Genomic DNA, 18501 nt, shown 5'->3' with positions numbered 1-18501 from the left:
ATCAAATGACCTATTAACAATATATGTATGGTTTAAAGTTGAAAGTGGAAACAAGCAAGATGATGGCCTTCCCAACACAATTGTTCTGCGTTCAAGTTCTTTAGGAGGAGACAATGCCAAACTACCATTACCATAACGAAACTCATTATGCAAGAAAATTCACAAAAGTCGTCTGCATTGTTCTCCCAAGCCAGTGGAAGGATTAGTATTTATTTAGAATTACATTAACTCCCTGTTTACGAGCTCTTCTATTCACCCACAAAATTTTTATTTGACATGCTTGCCCCGTGAACAAGATTAGAATTTTACGCATAAGCAGTTTGTTGCTGATCTTGAAGCCATTCAGAAGGCCACCAATCGGGTTTACTAGCGACAACCTTCACATCCTCTTGTCCTTGTATGGATAATGTATTGGACCCTTTAAAGGCATCATCTAGCCGCAAGAGCCCCAACCCGCGACATCCCATGGCGGTAGTTACTGTACCAGCCTTTTTGCCAGATGCAGTGTTCATCACTTCTGACCCAGGAATCACCTTGTTTTCTACTTCTGAAATCATGCAAAAGGAATGGCTCAGCCCACATATTTTGATTGTTTATATGCGAAAAAAAACACCAAATACTCCTTGAAGCAATACCTTTCCCATCATCATCGATAAACTTTAGAGGAACTACACGCTTCCTTATCACCCCTCTGTGGTGTGTTCGAGCTATGAGTTCCTGGCCGACATAGCAACCTTTGTCAAAGCTAATAGCATTAAGGCCTGCAAGATTGTACTCTAGTGGTACTGCCTCACCTGGACATGATCAATCAATCAAGGCTTTGTGAGACGGAATGCGTCAGAAGAATTCTTTATTTATACAAGGAAAAACCATATACACACCTTTCGGGATCTCGCTTGATCCTTCTGCTACCCCTTGCTCTATTCTCCACAAAAGGTAATTCTGTTCATCTGTTTCTTTACCAACCTCAACAAGAGGTGCTGAAATGCGCAGACAAGAGAGGGATTTTATTTTAAAGTAAATAGCTATGGATATGTCACAATAACAATCATATTAAGAATGTAGCAACAAAAGCTATAAAAATCTTATCAGCAATAAAGGAGCGGATGACTAACGAATTGTATTCGATGGGAAGATCCCTCTGAAACCCAGACAGACCAATCTAGGATCCTTAAACCACTGCCATCCAATATTATTTGCACGTGAAGATGACACTCCAGCATTGTCCACACCAGCACCCCAGCCAAGAGAGGCAGCTTCTGGTTCTTCTTTGTTGGAGGACTTAACAGGAACACCAGCACCGTAACGCTGCCAGCACGAGAATTGCTCTGTGACATCATCAATCTCAACCTTTGACCTCAACCGGTATCTGCAGCACTAACATGTTAAGGGTCTCTGCATAAGAACCCAAATAATACCAACAAAATAGGAAGAATAATAACTGCAATTAAGAAGCACCAAAGCATAAACTTGCTATGAACGCCAGAAAAATAATAAACTTAGGCAAGCCCTATGATCTTGTTTGTGCAAGCTCAGTTGAATTCATGATGCAACTATTCTCATATCAGCAACATCATGTCGATGAAATCTATCTTAGTACTGTTGTATTAACAGTGTTATGGCAATGATCTCTTTGGAACTGACAAAGACTAATAGAAACAAATTGCAACCCTGAATGAAAGCATTCTGAAATTAATAACCATAACAAAAACGTCAATCAAAACCAACCATACTAGTAATAATGTTCACTTTCTGTCTCTTAAAAGTTAAATCCCTTTTTTCCTTTCCTCTTCTCCTTGTCTTCACGCACTTCTTGCTTCCTCAATACATTCATTGACGATCTCAATTTCAATTCTATGAGAAAGGGGGAGCAGAGCAGCAACCATGCCTATGTCCAATTCTAATTCTTGTGCTGCCGACCACGAAAATTTCAAGCAAATTACCTGCAACCTTAGCTCCTCTTCCATTGTTTATTCTTTCTCAACTATTATTATATACTCCAAAAATACTCTGTTTGTTATTTACGCTGTTATGTTTAGTTACAATTTTGTTGTTCAACTTCATTTTGATTGCTCAATGCTCATGTTGTCCTATTTATGATGTTTTCTCATTTTTGTTCGATTCTCTGTTCGGGGTTTAGCTTTAGCTCTAAAGTATGAGCTCATAGACAAGCACTAATTTTGCATTATGGACAAGTAGATATGCAGCAACTGCTGGCAACTAGATTGGTGCATGGGTTGCTTGCACGCAGGTACTAATAATGGACAAACTAACCGTACAGATAATGTCTCACTCATGTAAGAATCACAGGATTACATTTTGAGCATTCATTGTCATTTCTATCAACAGCTAATAAATACTTTTCCACCATCATTGAGTGGATGCAGTTACTATGACAATAGGAGAAAATTATTTAGCGGACTTTGTAATAGTAAGCAGTAAAAGCAGGATGAGAGGGTAAATGAGCTCACTTCTTTAAGGTGTGAAGCAATTCAGCCAAAGCAGAAGCATCCACATCGGCGAACAAATCAAAGGGATCATGAGGGTCGGAGCCAGGGGCAGTGCCGGTATCATCAAGCTTGGTATCAGGCTTGGGGGGCTTATAGAGGAAAAAGTCATAAAGGAATCTTCCCTGAGGGGTCAAAAGTGCGGCGTATAGAGGAGGGACAGTGGCCACAGGAACATTGGGCGTTGGCACATTCGCGGTTTTCTCACCCAGGGGTTCACCGAAGCTGCGTACATCGTTGCTCAACAAACCCTGAAGGAACTTGAGTGTGTCAGGACCTCGGAACCGGATAACACCCCGCGATTTCAAGAGAGACGCCACGGGACCAGCATCCAATAGCTGCTGGGTTTCGCGATGGTCGGAGAATTGTTTAAAGGCGGTGTGGTGGATGCTTCTGAAGCGCCCATAAATTGATTTGGTGAATGCAACGCAATTCATAGATACTACTGTTTTGTCGCAGTGTTTCGGAATCGTGGGAACTGGAAACAGTGATGTTGGAGTTGAAGAAGAAGAAGAAGAAGAGGTGTGAGAGAGACTGAGGGAGGAGGTTTAATTTGGATTTGGCATGGGCGCGTGGATAGATTGTGGGTAGACACGTTGGGCTAGAAGGTGTTCGATGAAAGTGGCGTGTGAGTGTGTAGGAAATACGCTGATATATTCTGATGCTATTTGCCACAATACATGTTAGGCAGCACTTATGACTTATACAACCCACCGCCACAATTTCTTTTTCTTTGAAGGAGCTTTCTTTGGTGGGAAAAGAATAATCTGGACCTTAAAAGGATCAGGTTATAAATTCAAATAATAAAAAATGCACAAAAAAAAAATCAGAATTTTTTATTACAAAAAAGCACCAACTTCGCGTCATGGTGGAGGAGATCCGCTCGGTGTCATCGCTGCATCGTCTTCCCCGGCAAGTTGGGCGTGGACTCAGTGCCGCTGGCTGAGGAGATCTGAGAGAAGAGCAAAACAGAGATTCAGAGAGGAGAGAGAGCTCGCCTCGCCGTCGTCGTTGCCGTCGCCACCGCAGTTCATCGCCTCTCCAGATCTGGTCGCAACGCCCAAGCCTCTGAGGATGTTCCATTACTACGTCCTCGACGAGACGCAGAACAAACTCGATTACATCCTCTCTCTCTCTCTCACTGTTGAGAACTTCCATTACGACCTCCTTCGTGATTCACCTCACTCACTCAGAATCGCACGTTCAAAAATTACCCAAATCAAAACCCTAGCTTCTTCAACGGTTCTGCCGCCGCTGTCCGTGGTTGCCTTCCCCAATCCCCATCTCCCGTGGCTTCTCTGTTTGAGGATTCAAGCTGCTCGCCGTCATGTGGTTCGTTTCGCCACTCGCCCTCGTCTCTTTGTCGTCCTGCTGTCCGTCAAAGGTTAGTGTCACTGCTTATAGGGTTTTTCAGCTCTTCCTTTCATGCTCCGTTTAGTGAGACTGATTTTTGAATGTGAATGGAAATATAATCATTGATTTTGTGTTGTTGAAATTATTGGTTAAAATGGATTTGTTACTCTGCTGCTGCTTTTTTTAATTTCTGAGTATGCTGTGTTTGAATTTTTTTTTGGATAGATTTATTGATTTCAGGTTTAGGGTGATTATTTGTTGTTGTTTTTTAATTTTGTTGCTGATTGTTCTTGATTCCTAGCTCTGTTCAGTCTGTTGTGTTGTTGGTAATGGTGCTTTTTATTGTTTATCCTTTGAGAGCTGCTGCTAGTGCAGTGTTGCCTTGATTTCAGTTATGGTTTTTGATTGGGTTTTTGTTGATTATTTGTTGCTGTTTTTGAAATTTTGTTGATGAAAATCTTGCCAGCAATGCTCAGACGTGATAATTTTCAATCTTTCCAGCATGCATTATTGGTCCCAAAGGAGGAAGACTGCATTGAATGGTTTGAAAATGCTGGCTTCAAAGACGTTAAGCTCGAAAGGATAGGTCCAAAGTGGTACCATGGTGGCTTCAAAGTCCGGCATGGCCAAGTTCATCCATCAGTGCATATTAGGTTTTTTTACATCTTTTCACATTTTTCCTCAATTTATGGTTTTTAAATTCCTAATTTTCTATCACTCATGTTTCTTTGTTTTTTTGTGCTTATATTTAAAGTTTAGAATCTAATTTCTTAAACATTCAAGTAGCTCAAAATTTTAGTCTGATCTCTTTGTTGGTTTCTAGGCTTTTGATAAATTATTTAATTATGTATCTAGCTTCGTTCAAATGATTGTCAATGAAGGATGATTTCAACAAGTGACACAAATTTTACTGTGAGCAGCTTTTTCACAGGCCACAGAGGAGGTTCATTGAGCTGGAAGCTCATAGTTGTACTAAAGATACTGAATTAGACATGCTTTGGACATCTCACATGTTTACTCAGATTGAGAATTGCTAGTGAAAATGAAATCAGTAAACCTTGTCCCCAACCTGATTTATTCAGATTTGAGCATTCATTCAAGTCTTGTGTGCTGTGTTTTGATTCTTCCATATTCAATAACCTCTCTGATTTGAACTTGGTAATTGTGAAAAAGGGTGACAATGATTTATCAGCCATTTCCCCCATTGATACTTGCTTTTCTAAATTCATCTAAAATGTGAGGCAATCGATTGTACAAGACTGCTATCACCTTGCAATTGGGATGTTTATTCAGAAGGTTTTTTGTCAACTATGTTTTCTGATTAAGTGTGCTAACCATAAGAACAGCTTCATTTGAGCTTTGGCACTATCTAATATGTCATAGTAGTTCATGGTGTTGTGCACATTGGAAGAGACTCCCTTTTGACATCTTCTAGTCTTTGGCTCTTTGCAGTGCAGCTTCAACACCATGCTCGGCATCGCCTTCCGACATTTCAGTTGATCTTTGTACATGTAATTGAATCACTGGTTTTTGTTCCTGTAAGCACTCATTTTAACTGATAAACAATATTTGTCTGAATGCTCAGTTGTGCAATTTCATTTTAGTCTTAGCCATGCTGATAGTTTTCTTTTGTTCTTCTTGGGTTATTTCTTCAGATTATGATTGGTGTTCTGTTCTTTCTCTTAGTTTTATGACGACCAGCTGCTTGCCTTCATGGTCTTGATTCTTATCTGGTTGTGCGAACTCTTTACTCTCATTAGGTATCTCTCTCTCTCTTTCTCTCGAACTTGTATGGTCTTGGGTTAAGAAATTCACTGTTTTGATTTTTGCTTTTGACTATATTGGATAACTGTTTCCTTTTGAGGCCTAGTCTGAATGTTCTTGGCCAAATAGGGAATTGTAATAAGGAGCTACCGTTTAAGTAACACTACTTTTGTTTAATAAATATATTGGCCATAATTATAGATTCTTTTGACTGGTGTTCATATGAAGCTTCATTAATTAATTGAATCTTTATGTTGAAATGACAAATAGTCCTGCCTGTTGCACTTTTCTTAAACATACGTGTGATTAAGCAAGTGTTTGGCTGATTTCTGATATGGTTTTGCTATCTTTCATGCAGTGTCCGAACGCCGATTTCAATAAAGTTCTTCCCTCGTTTCTTTTTGTTGTATTTTCTGGTCTTTCACATATATTTCTTCTTTTATTCATATGGTAATGTTTGTAGTGTTTTATTTTTTTCGGTGCAATTTAATTAATATTATCTGAAAATAATTTTTTTTTAAAAAAATTCCAGGTTTTTCATATTTGGCTCTATCTACTACAGCAGCTTTTATGCAACATCTTATCTTATACTTTTGGAATCGTTTTGAGGTAAGAAATGATAAAGGTTGGAAAGAGCTACAATCTGGAAAGAGGCCTTTCCTTACCGGGTGACTCAATATGCAACAATAGGGAAGGAAGAAAGAAGAAGGGATGAGGTTGTGGAATATTTATAAGATGGATGGGAAGTTACTTAAAAGAGACTATTGTTCAGCTGTAATAAGTTCATTTCTCAAGTTGTATCCTAAAAGCGCATTCACTTAAAGTAAGAAATTGTAGTTTTTGAGTACTTAATGTGTGTTTAGGTTTGTTGTTGGTCATTATTGGTTTTAATAATTTTTTTTATCATTTTTAATACTTTCTTTTATATTTTGATTTTTTATTTTTTTAATTAAACCATTTATTATAATTTTGTTATAATATAAATTATTAATTTTATTAAAAATGACAAAATAAATAAAAAAATTGATCATATATAACAATAGAATCGTAAGTAATAAAATGTAATTGTCTAAAATAATACTAAATAAAAAATGTTGAAAATATTAAAATAATTATAGAATATTTTTTATTTGATATTATAAAATTTATCATTGTAATTTTTGTGTATTGTTTATTGTTCTAATTTTTTATAATATGTATTATTGTTCCTATTAGAAATGATAAATTAAATCATTTGGGATTTATTATAAACTTTTTTTTATTTTCTTCAAGTTTTTCCAGAAAAAAAATTTATGTCAATATGAAAGATGAAGTTGTGATAGTTGGTAAAAAAAGTTCAAATTTTTCAAAAAAAAAAAACGATCTTTAAATAGCTAGTCTAATTAAATCATACTGAATCGGTCTTTAAATTCATTAAATTTTGGGTCAAACATAGAATTTATAACATTTGTTGTACGGATACAATTTTAACCATTGAATTAGCATCTTTCTATTTGATCTATTAAGGTCTGAAAAAATATCTTTCCCACCAAAGACAAAGCCATTCTTTGAAAACTATCTTCTCCTCGAAAAGCATGAGGCATGGGGGATTAATTAAAATTAAGAACTTAGAAGCTGATAATGCGTATCTCTCTAGTTATCACCAATACATGGCAACCTAACTAATTAAGATTGGTGCTAGACCATGCAATCAATTTCATTGTTGATTGTTGTTTGCTTACTATAAAGTTCGGATACTTGGCTGAGTTGTCGTATCTGCGTGTCGGACACATTTCGGACACGATATTCACCCGATACGCTGTGTCTAACATTATCTTAATAAAAAATAAAAAATGTTTTTTCGACACATCTAAATACTATTATGTGTCAGTGTTCAGTCTTATTTTTAACATATATTTTTAAAATAAATTTAGATATAATATATATTATTATTTATTAAAATAAAAAATATTTTAAATACTTGATATAATTAAAATAAGACATTAAAAGCAATTAAAAATTTTAATTTATATTTTAATATCAATAAAATATTAAAATATCATTACAATTTATCCAAAAAATATTTTATCTTTTATATATATGTGTGTTTCGTATCATGTAAAATTTTAAAATTCACGTGTCGAGATAATCGTATCGTGTCCCGTGTGTGCATCATAGTTTACTCATATTAGAAGGAGAATAACGAAGCACTATTTGATTATTTGTATTTTGTGTTGATAATGCTCACAGTTGGAAATTAAATCTATATGCCACCATGTTTAATTTGTTTGGATAAAAAAGTCTGTTTTGTTTTTGCCGAAGCTATAATTATCGCTCCTTTGTTCCTTACTTAAAAGAATACTACCTTTGTACGTACTCTATGGACCAACCGTCATATATTGTCTAATGACACAACACAGGCATTTTCCTCTTTGTCAATGTATGTACCCCACCTAATATTCCGTTAAATAATTATCTCATTTAACTAATTTACGCTTTAATCGTATGCTCAGCAATCAATCCTTATGGCTGCTTTTGGTTTAGGATTGAAAATATTGCAAGTACATTAAATATTTTTTTAACGATAAATTTTTTTGTTTACCTTTTCTTTTCTTAATAATTTTGCTTCACCGTAAATATATTGTAGCTTTTGTATTAAATTATTAGATTAAAAAAAGTCATTGTTAATTTTTTTATTTAATTTTTATAACAAAAATACTAAAAATAATTATTAGAATTTTTTTATTTTAATTTTTTATGGTTATGCTTTACAAAAAAAAATACTTTTTATATTATTATTTTAGTACTTTTTTAAATTTTAATTTTTTTCATAGTATATATGTTCTTGTTTAGAGTTTTTTTATGTTTCCTTATATATATTGTTGTATTTTTTAATAGAAATTTTAATACTTATTATTTATATAAATTTTTTTAATCATTTTTATTGTATATATTTTTTAATAGAATTTTGTTGTTTTTTGTTTGATTTTGTATAATTTTCACTATATATTCCTAAATTAGTATGTGTTTTATTTATTATTANTTATAATTTAAATTATTAATTCTATTAAAAAGATCAAATTAAATACAAGAAAATAGTACTAAAGATGAGTACTGAAAATTATGATAAAAAAGAATACTAAGTTTTAATATAGAAATTTAAATTCTTTTCAAATAAATATTTATAGCCAAAGAGTTTTAAAAAACTTCATATTTTTTTTAGTAATTTTAATCTAAATTCAAACAATATTTATTTTATTATAATTTATTTTAATACAAATTATTAAACATAAATTATTTTAATACAAACTCATTTTTTATCAAAATTAAATTTATAAAATCAATTTAATATAAACTTTTAATTCAAACAATCAACACACATACATAAAATTCCACTGCTTCGAGAGAAGAAAAGATATTCAACTTAACCTTAGAGAAAAAAACATAATTATAAAAATTATATTACATGTATTTTCACTTGAAACTTAAATTATAGTGACAGCTACATCCGTTTCTTTAGCTTTCAGAAGAGTTTATGAATTGTGGAACAGAAATGGTCCACATCCAATAGGATACAGAGGTGGTGAGCCAATTAATTTATATTATAATAAGGTAAGTGCTGACGTTAATATAACATAACATACTTACACCTGGGTCTGTATTCTCTGATGTGGCTCATTTTGCTTGTTTTTTGGAAATGATAATTACCTAGTGTGGCATGTAAATTTTGACCTCGTTCTTTCTTTTGCTATTTTAAATTTTTTAATTTTTTAATTTAGTATTTGTAGGATTGAGTAATTCTGGACTTCCTACTTGGAATTTGTGAATCAGAGAATTCAAGATTTTAAGTAAGAAAAATAGTGTAATTTTTATTTTTTTATATTAATTTTAATTTTTTTTACAGTAAATAATTGAATTGATTTAAAATTAAAATATGTATTAAATACAAATTTTAAAATAATACTAATATTAATAAAAAAATATCATATCATCTTAAATTTATATTAGATATTATTTTTAAATTAATATTCGTATCAAGTAAGAAGATATTGTGTCTTTTCAAAAAATAAAATTAATAAAAATACCTTATCTTTTTTAATAATTATTTATCTAAAAATAATTTTAATTAATATTATTTAAATAATATTTATTTTATTAAAATTAAGGACAAATCATATAAAGAAATAAATTGAAATAGAAAATTACATGGATCTCCTAGATTAGAAAACGTTACGTAGATGCTATAATTTTATGTAAATCGAAGCAACTTATTTCGATTTACGTTCAGTTAATATAAATCGAAACAAGCTAATTCGATTTACTTAGGATGTGTGTTCTATATAAATGGGGTAATAACATAGAGTGTTGAATTGAGGGTAAATTGACAATTGTTAGTGAAGATAGTTTTCTAGTTCTTGTGCACAATAAAAATACAATTAAGAGAAAAACGCGATCGGAAATAAAATTCACTAATAAAGATATGTTGAGCGTCTTTACCAGACCTTTCATGAGCCTTGTTGATTTTCAGAACATTATACCACAGAAATTAGGAACGCATGGGATGAAACGAATTGAGAAGTTATATTATCGAATTCCAATTTTTGTTGTCCGCGATAGGGTGAAGTACAACTCGTTTGTGATAGTGACGAGGATTTGCAAGTTTTATTTCACTGTCGTCGTTAGTTTCCGAAGGTGAGAATCCCTGAATTATTGGCCAAGCTTGTGGATGCGGTCTCTAGCTCAGGAGAATCGAGCCGGAATCATCCATCATTACCAACGGTAGCAGCCTCCAGTTCAACCCCTGTTATTCCATCTTCATCTGTGTCTGTAATTGCATCTGGGGCAGATTTAGTGGCATTTCCGTCTTTTGCAGCTGATCTACACCACGATGAGATCGCGAAACTAGGTGCTAACATGAATACTCCTGTTGTGATTCTAATTCCTGGGGGAGTTGGAGAACTGGATGCGGTGGAAGATGTCCTAGGGGATGAGGATGATGTGGAGCCTGCCACGATTGCTGATGACAGCGATGATGATTTAGGAAAAAGTATTCCCATTGGGGATAGTGGAGCATCGAGCTTGGAAACTCAGTAGTACCTGCCGTACTTTTCGACTCTGGACTTGGATGCGATGAGACTGGGAGGTTACCGAATGTAGAATCCGATTTTGGCGTGAGAGATTCACAGGAAAATGTGGGTCTAGGGGAGTTCCAAGTCGGACAACAGTTTCATAATAAAGAGAAAATCATCTTATGTGTGAAGATTTATACTATCCGGTGGGGGATTGAGTACAAAGGGATGGAGTCGGACCATGACAAGTACAAAGGCAAGTGTAAGAAGTTTGAAAATAGTTGCAGATCGTTGATTCGGATCATGCTACAGCATCAAAGAAGTATATGGGAGGTCAGATAGTATAATGGACCTTATACATGTTTGGCTACCTCCATTTCCAATTATCACAAGAAGCTTTATTATCATGTGATATCTGCTTTCATCTTTTCTATGATCAGAGCTGATATGACTGTGTCCATCAAGATATTACAGAATGCGACAGAGGCACATTTTGGATTTAGACCTACGTACCAGAGGATGTGGTTGGCCAAGCAAAAGGTCGTCGCTCATATATATGGTGATTGGGAGGAGGCCTATAATAAGCTGCCAAGATGGGTGCTCGATGTGAAGATAACAATGCCAAATGGTATTGCAATTTTGAGAACAAGTCTTGTGTGAGTTAGAGGCCAGGATGATGGTGAGTCATCTTTTTTCACCGAATTTTTTTGTCATTCTCACTGTGCATTGAGGAATTCAAGTATTGTAAGCCGTTGGTTAGTATTGTCGGGATCCACTTATACAACAAATATGGGGAAACATTGCTAGTTGCGATAGCTCAAGATGGAAATTCTAATATCGTTCCTATTGCTTTTGCCCTAGTGGAGGGTGAGAATATAGAGTCAAGGTCTTTTTTCTTGTCTCACGTACTACAGCAAATGACTCCTCATCTAGGCATATTCGTGATCTCTGATAGGCATAAGGGGATCAAGACGGCGTTGGAAGCACATGTTGGTGGATGGAATCCGCCTGCTGCTTATCGTGCATTCTGTATTATGCACGTTGCAGTGAATTTTGAGTTGAGTTTCAAGGGATAAGAATATAAGATGGCAGGAGGCTTCTAGTCAAAACTGCTTATGCGCAGAGCCAAAGACTGAGGTTGAGTTTCATTATTGGTTTGACATCCTTCGGACTGAAGATCTGACAATGTGTGACTGGGCAAATAGGATAGAGTATGACAAGTGGACTTAGCATCGAGAGGGTTGTAGATTCGACCATATGACTACAAATATTTTCGAATGTGTTAACTCAATGATAAAGGGTGTCAGGAACCTTTCAGATTGTTTTTTGGTGAAGTCCACTTATGGAAGATTGGCAGAGCTCTTTGTTTGCAAGGGAAGAAAGTTGAGGCATAGTTGGGTCAGGTCAGCAGTTTAGTCAGTCACTTATGAAAGTAATGGAGACAAACCTGAAGGCATCGAGATGTTTTACCGTGACACTGTATGATAAGGATAATTCAGAGTTTAATGTGGCTGAGACAACTCCAACAAATAATTTCTCACTTGGTACTTACAGGGTCTCGTTGAGATATCGGACTTGCGATTGTGGATACTTTCAGGCACTTCACTACGCATGTTGCTATACAGTTGCTTGCTGTGTATATTCCCGCCTAAGTTGGGCAACTTATGTCCACAAGGTATATCACCTTAGTACGGTGTTTAATGTCTACCAGATGGGATTTAATCCTCCCATCCTAGAAAGTTTTTGACCACCTTATGATGGTCCTACCATCATCCTGGATGCTAGTAAGAGACGTACATCTGAAGGTCGTCTGAGGAGCACTATAATTCGCACTAGTATGGATGAGGTCAATCCAAATCGACCAAAGCAATGTGGGCTATGCAGACAGCCTGGTCATACTAGGTAGAGCTGTCCACAGGGAGGAGGCATCGGGGGATCTGGAGCACCTAGTGGAGTTTGGTGTTTTCTTTATTATGTTTCTTATTTGGTTGTTCACTGTATTTGGGTTTATTGTTTCCTAGCAATGTTTGTGTTGTTTTGTGTTTCATTTCATGTGTATGTGTAGTTCTTTATTAATGTCTTGTAGATGTCTTGTGTTTGCTAATGTTAACGTATTTTTTTCAATATATTGTTACATGTACTATTTTTTCCTGTGAAATTTCAACAGCTATCAACGAAGAACTTTTGTTGCTTATATTTTTCAATCTCATCCAAGAAGTATGCAATGAAATAGCACAATAGGATAATAACATAATAACATAGCATGATAACCTAATAACATAACAACATAGCAAGATAACATAAAAACATAGCATCGTAACCTAAACACATGATAACATATTGGCATAACATAATCCTGAACTCAACACAATGACAAGAGATACACAACGTAACAACATATAACTAAACAGTCATCCGAATAGTCAGAATAGATGCGATCTTGTGAAGTAGCGGCATGGACGCCTGATCCTCTGTGCTTTCTGAGCGAGAGGTACCTCATCCTCATTCTTGTAAGCTAACATGCGAAAATATCCAAATTTTCAAGACTCTAAAGATTATTTGACATGGTAAAATTCACTTAGAAAAATATAACAAAAACAACCCTTCTCTAAAATTAAAACATAATCACAATTAATATTAATATTATTTAATAACACGAAATATTTAAATCAATACAAATAACACAATATTATGCATTAGTCTAAAGTCTTATTCATTTTAAACATAAAACATTAAATGATAGTCTTATAATGAATAATAACACAAAATATTAAGGTTTACAATACTTAAATTTCACATAAGAATAGCCATCATCCATCACTAATAACACAAAATATTAATTGTGTATGACGACCAGGCCACCGGGTCGAGTTTGGATGACCCGAACTATGGTCCAAACCCGATCCGAAATAATGATCAAGTCTATTTTTGAGACACTTACCCGACCTTAGACCCGTTAAAATCACACTAAATTAGTCCCTAAAATGCTCGGGACCGGACCATACACACCCCTAGCTGCAACTGCCGAGGGAGAAGTGCCACCCAAGGAAAATGTCTCATCCAATGAACTTGACGGAGGCTCGTTCAGGTCCACATCAAGGGGACTCTGGTGTTTGGGTACCTGGACTCTATGGAAGGTTGCCCCATCCTCCTGGATAATAGCGCTGATCTCTTCCAAGAAGCGAGATCCTCCGAACTCACTATCAAGCCCGTCGCTACCTAGCAAATTCGAAAGGAGCTCACCCGGGCTCGTAAATGTTTGACTCTCATGCAGTGCTATATCACTGCTAAGGACATCAACAAAATAATCATTGAATACCCACTACCACACTGAAAGCCACCCTCACCCCTTCTTCCACCTCCACCTCCACCCTCTTCATCACCCCCACCACCACCTCCACAACCCCCATCACCTCCATCGACATCATATCCACCACCACTACCATCATACACTAGCACCTCCAACTCTACTCTCATCCTGATCACCCCCGCCATCACCTCCAACGTCATCCCTACCATCACCACCGTCATTGTCGCCTCTCCTAATATGTCACCTTCTACCTTGACCGCGCCCTTCGCCTCATCGACAACATCAATCACATTATCAAGCTATCTCCACTCATGATCACTTGCTCGTATACCGACACGACGTCTCTGCTCCACTTGACATCTGTCAGGAATGTCTGGCACCTTATCCATCCCAGGAATCCCACCGGGACCTCTCTGCGTCGCCTCGATTGGGATTGGATCTGCTTTGGGGTCTTTGAGAAAGAACTCTGGAGATAGGAATCTCCTCACATGCTCATGTCACTACTCCAAGTAAGCCTCTGATGGTCCTGGGTCTTCCACCACATCAAATCGTAACACATGATCGGTTCACCTGGACTAATGTATATGCCAACTCTGTAGGGTGGTCAGAAACCACCGGTCTCCGCCTCTACCATCCTTCGACATCAGAAAATCAATGTCGAGTGCAGGTTGTGGGCGATGCTGTACTCCACCAAGTTGTGGTAGCATCCTATCCATTTGATGTCACTCTATCACAGCAAAGTAAATCAATGTAGTGACAGTCCTCCATAGTGCCATATGTCAAGGCTCCAGGATCTCGGGATAAACTACATGAACCATATCCAGTGCGCTATATGGCATCTACGTGAATTGGCAAAGAATGAAGAGCATTGCAAGTCAATTTACATCCAGTAAGTAGTTTAAAGAAACACCAACAATGAATGCTTGAAAGCTAAAACACTCATGTCTCTCAACTGGAGTAAATCTATCCTGAGCCTCCAATGTGCGACTCTAGGTTCCTTCTCGCTCGATGTGGGCTGATAACCGGACTACCTGACACCGAAAACTTGTTATTAACAACGACAATAATCTGTAATATATATTACTAAACATGACAACTATAAACGGTGAGTACGTCGTTGCCAACAGCCAATGAAAGGCCTCAAAATCATCGAACCTGAAACCCGGGAAGAGCCAAAAGATCTATGACTGGAGGAGCTGCAGAGGACCGGCCAACTTAACCACATTTTTGTTGGCCGCACGACACAAGCACTGGTATAACCACGATAGAGCGGTAAATTTCCAATTGTATCCACCCATGTCCTCTAATCTCGCTACGTACAATAGCCACCAGATATGTATGCATGTATTGGACTTGTTACCAAAGCTGAGTGGATAATAACATCATGATGTAAGCCCTCGCGTACCTCCTGATTGTTTCCTCGTATGTGCCTTGAGAAAGATGAGTGAATGTCTCCTGCATCCAAGTGCACTTTACAGTGAACTTGTCGATGTAGTCCGCCGGAGGCAACACACCTAACAACTTTTGGAACCAACTCTTGCTGTTTGCTCGCCATCAATGAATCGCTCGAAGTCCGTCAGGCAACTGCTGATGTACTGTCCATCGATGGGGAGCCCTAAATGATACGCAACATCCTGAAGCATAATTGTGCACTCCCCGAACGGCATGTGAAAGGTATGAGTCTCGGACCGCCACTATTCGACAATCGCACTGACCAGCAACTCATCCAACCTAAACCAGTGGTTGGTGAGCCTCACAAGATGGGCTAATTCGGCCATCTGCAGGTACGATATGATTCTGTCATCTAGAGGAATACCATGCTGCCTCCTCATGCTAGTGATACATCGATGTAGCTGCACAACAATAAAAAAAGATTCTTTTAAAACCATCACAATTAACAAACCAATTCACCAAAAGACTATCACAGAATTCAGACCCTTCTCGACAAAATGATATCCAACTTTAATCCATAATATCCTAAAGCAGACAACTCTACTATAAATAAACATTAATATAAATCATGATACATCCTATACATAAATAACCTAATGATAAATAATTTAATTAAGTTCTATTAAACCAAATTAAATTAAATTCTAACGGTACATAATTAATCTAATATTCAATACGCAAACTATAAAAACAAACTAAATTAAATTATTTTAGTTTAAAAACTAATATTTAAGTATTAAATTACATTAACTTTAAATAAATTAAACTCGCCAAAAAAATTTTTAATCCAGACTAAATTAATTTTAACTAAAATAAAAATAAATTAAATTATTGTCCGTTAACCTAATATTTAAAAATTAAATTAATATTAAAAAATTAAACTAATTTAAATCATTGCCAAATTTCTCCTATCCATTTAAAATCTACATTAGTAAATCCTAAATTTCCAAAAACTCTCTAATCTAATTAATTACTATTATAACTAAGCTAAAATCTACATTAGTAAATCCTAAATTTTCAAAAACTCTCTAATCTAATTAATTATTATTATAACTAAGCATCGTTTAATACTATTCTATCTTACATTATACTTTTAAAATTTTAAAAAACACTAAATCACTTGCGAAATTACAAATCTCAATAGCCCACATAATAAAATTCTAAACGACTTAACATCACAAACTACTATTTATTTTTTAAAGATATTCAATTTCGAAAACTAACCTCTTCATGAATAGAGCGAGCAATATGGACGACGCCGTCTAACCTATGGTCCAGATCATCTTCCATTTTCATAGTCTAAATCTCAAGGTATTTTTGGGTGAAAATTTTTTTGAAATGAGGTAAAATGTAATTTGAAGCATTTAACTTCAAACTCTTTATGTAGGTAGCCATCCAATAAATCGAAGCACTCTACCTCGATTTACCAATATCATCGTTTTAAGTAAATCGAAACAGCTTATTTCGATTTACTAATGTCTAATTCGAATCCACTCAATTCGAATTACTACGGACAAAAATCATAAATATAATTCAAAGTCTACATATTCAATTTATCCATCATGGATGTACTTCAAACCTTATTAAATCAACCCAAACTCATTTAATTTATTATTAAAATGACTAAATTGAATTAATCTAATTCGATTTACATAAATTAGTGTATGAGAACATACACATAACGTTTTTTATTTTAAAAAATCTATATAAATTTAATTTTCATTTCACTTTTTAGGTCATTTGCCTCAAAATTAATTTTAGTATAAAATTGTCAAATATAAATTATATTAACCCAAACTCAATTTTACTTAAAATCAATTCAATAAAATCATGTTATTCAAACTCTATAATTTAGCTATAAATAAATTATATTTCATCAGATACCGGAAAAAATATTATATTTTCATGCCACTTTTGTGTCGGACTAGGATCATTATCATCCTTCATCTATCATTCTATTGCCTATTTGATACTCTAATTACAGTTACGGATGCAGTGACCTCACAAAAATCCTCTGACTAGTACTTCTTTTCTTTCGAAATAATGACTTAAAATTGCTCCTACTTTAAACCATTTTCATTCCTTGTGGACTTTTGCATTTCAGCGTTCAGGTCTTTAACCTCTCGCCCAAGTCATCATCACTCCTTGATAAATTATGCAAATCTCTTCCAATCATAAAATATCATGTTTTTAATTTAAATTTCTTCACTAGACAACTTGTCAAATCATTAGAGTTAATTTTAATTTTAAAAGGTGACTTCTTCTAAACTGTAAATTAGATATGTAGGAAAATGTATGCATAATTTGAGTGTTAATTATGAAGAACAAATTAAGAAAGAGCGATGATATTCAAACTCAATAGACATAAATTATTAAATATAGACACGGGAAACATTGATATTTTGGGGGCACTTGGATATTTTATGCGCTATCCAACCAGGAGAGAGTAGTGGCCTTGGCCCGCAAGCATTTGCAAGTAGAACGAAAAAGGTAACTACCACCACCATTACCCAAAACCATCAACATTAGATATACAAAACAACAACGGTATTACCTTTGCATTAAAAACTAGTCACTAAATTAATTTTTAATATATATTTAATATTTTTTATTTTAATATATACTTAATATTTTTTTAAATTGAATGAAAAAGATTGATGCAGAGTGCTCTGCCTTTTTTCTCAATTGTCAATGATGCCATGAAGAACGGGCCAGCCTCACTATTTACCAATTCATTAATTAATATAATTTCCACCTTCGGTTAACAAAGAAAAGTGACACAACACTAGACATCGTAATTGCATTTACAACTCTCCTTAAAGACAATAATAAAATAAATGAAAGTAAAAGAAATGGTAAATGCTAAATGCTAATGCTGTCGTAATACAAGACGTACGTTAGATTTGGCGAGGATTAAAAAAGGTCAACGGTCCTTGTCTTTATATTCCCATCCACAACCTCCTTTCTTTTCGATTCACAGACACATTCAACATTCAACACACACCACAGATCACAGAAAATGAAACTAGTTTGGTCCCCAGAGAGAGCATCTAACGCATACATCGAC

The 18501-nt window shown here is 35.2% G+C and overlaps 2 protein-coding genes across 19 annotated transcripts; one reads left to right on the top strand and one right to left on the bottom strand.

The window, feature by feature from the left end:
• Window positions 1-65: 65 nt before the first annotated feature.
• Window positions 66-3251, bottom strand: LOC107488200 (putative transferase At4g12130, mitochondrial). The gene is made up of 5 exons (XM_016108902.3): window positions 2472-3251; window positions 1116-1369; window positions 882-980; window positions 636-794; window positions 66-547 (listed from the first exon to the last, which is right to left on the bottom strand). The coding sequence occupies exons 1-5, from the start codon at window positions 2942-2944 to the stop codon at window positions 306-308; spliced, it is 1227 nt and encodes a 408-aa protein (XP_015964388.1). The 5' UTR covers window positions 2945-3251; the 3' UTR covers window positions 66-305.
• On the top strand, window positions 3142-6502 carry LOC107488201 (uncharacterized). 18 transcript variants are annotated; one of them, XR_008009255.1, is made up of 7 exons: window positions 3142-3891; window positions 4362-4513; window positions 4781-4911; window positions 5313-5371; window positions 5547-5620; window positions 5983-6074; window positions 6157-6502. XR_008009255.1 is itself a non-coding variant. In XM_021142223.2 (5 exons), the coding sequence occupies exons 1-4, from the start codon at window positions 3318-3320 to the stop codon at window positions 5581-5583; spliced, it is 888 nt and encodes a 295-aa protein (XP_020997882.1). In that variant the 5' UTR covers window positions 3149-3317; the 3' UTR covers window positions 5584-5620; window positions 6157-6502. The 18 variants fall into 18 exon arrangements, 2 of the variants coding, with proteins under 2 accessions (XP_020997882.1, XP_020997883.1); XR_008009254.1 differs by having other exon boundaries at window positions 5313-5398; XR_002375259.2 differs by lacking the exon at window positions 5983-6074 and having other exon boundaries at window positions 3148-3891; window positions 4327-4513; window positions 5313-5398; window positions 5516-5620.
• Window positions 6503-18501: the final 11999 nt, after the last annotated feature.

This window comes from Arachis duranensis, chromosome 5 (assembly GCF_000817695.3).
Source record: "Arachis duranensis cultivar V14167 chromosome 5, aradu.V14167.gnm2.J7QH, whole genome shotgun sequence".
Classification (NCBI taxonomy): Eukaryota; Viridiplantae; Streptophyta; class Magnoliopsida; order Fabales; family Fabaceae; genus Arachis; species Arachis duranensis.
This window is presented reverse-complemented; position numbering and strand designations above follow the sequence as displayed.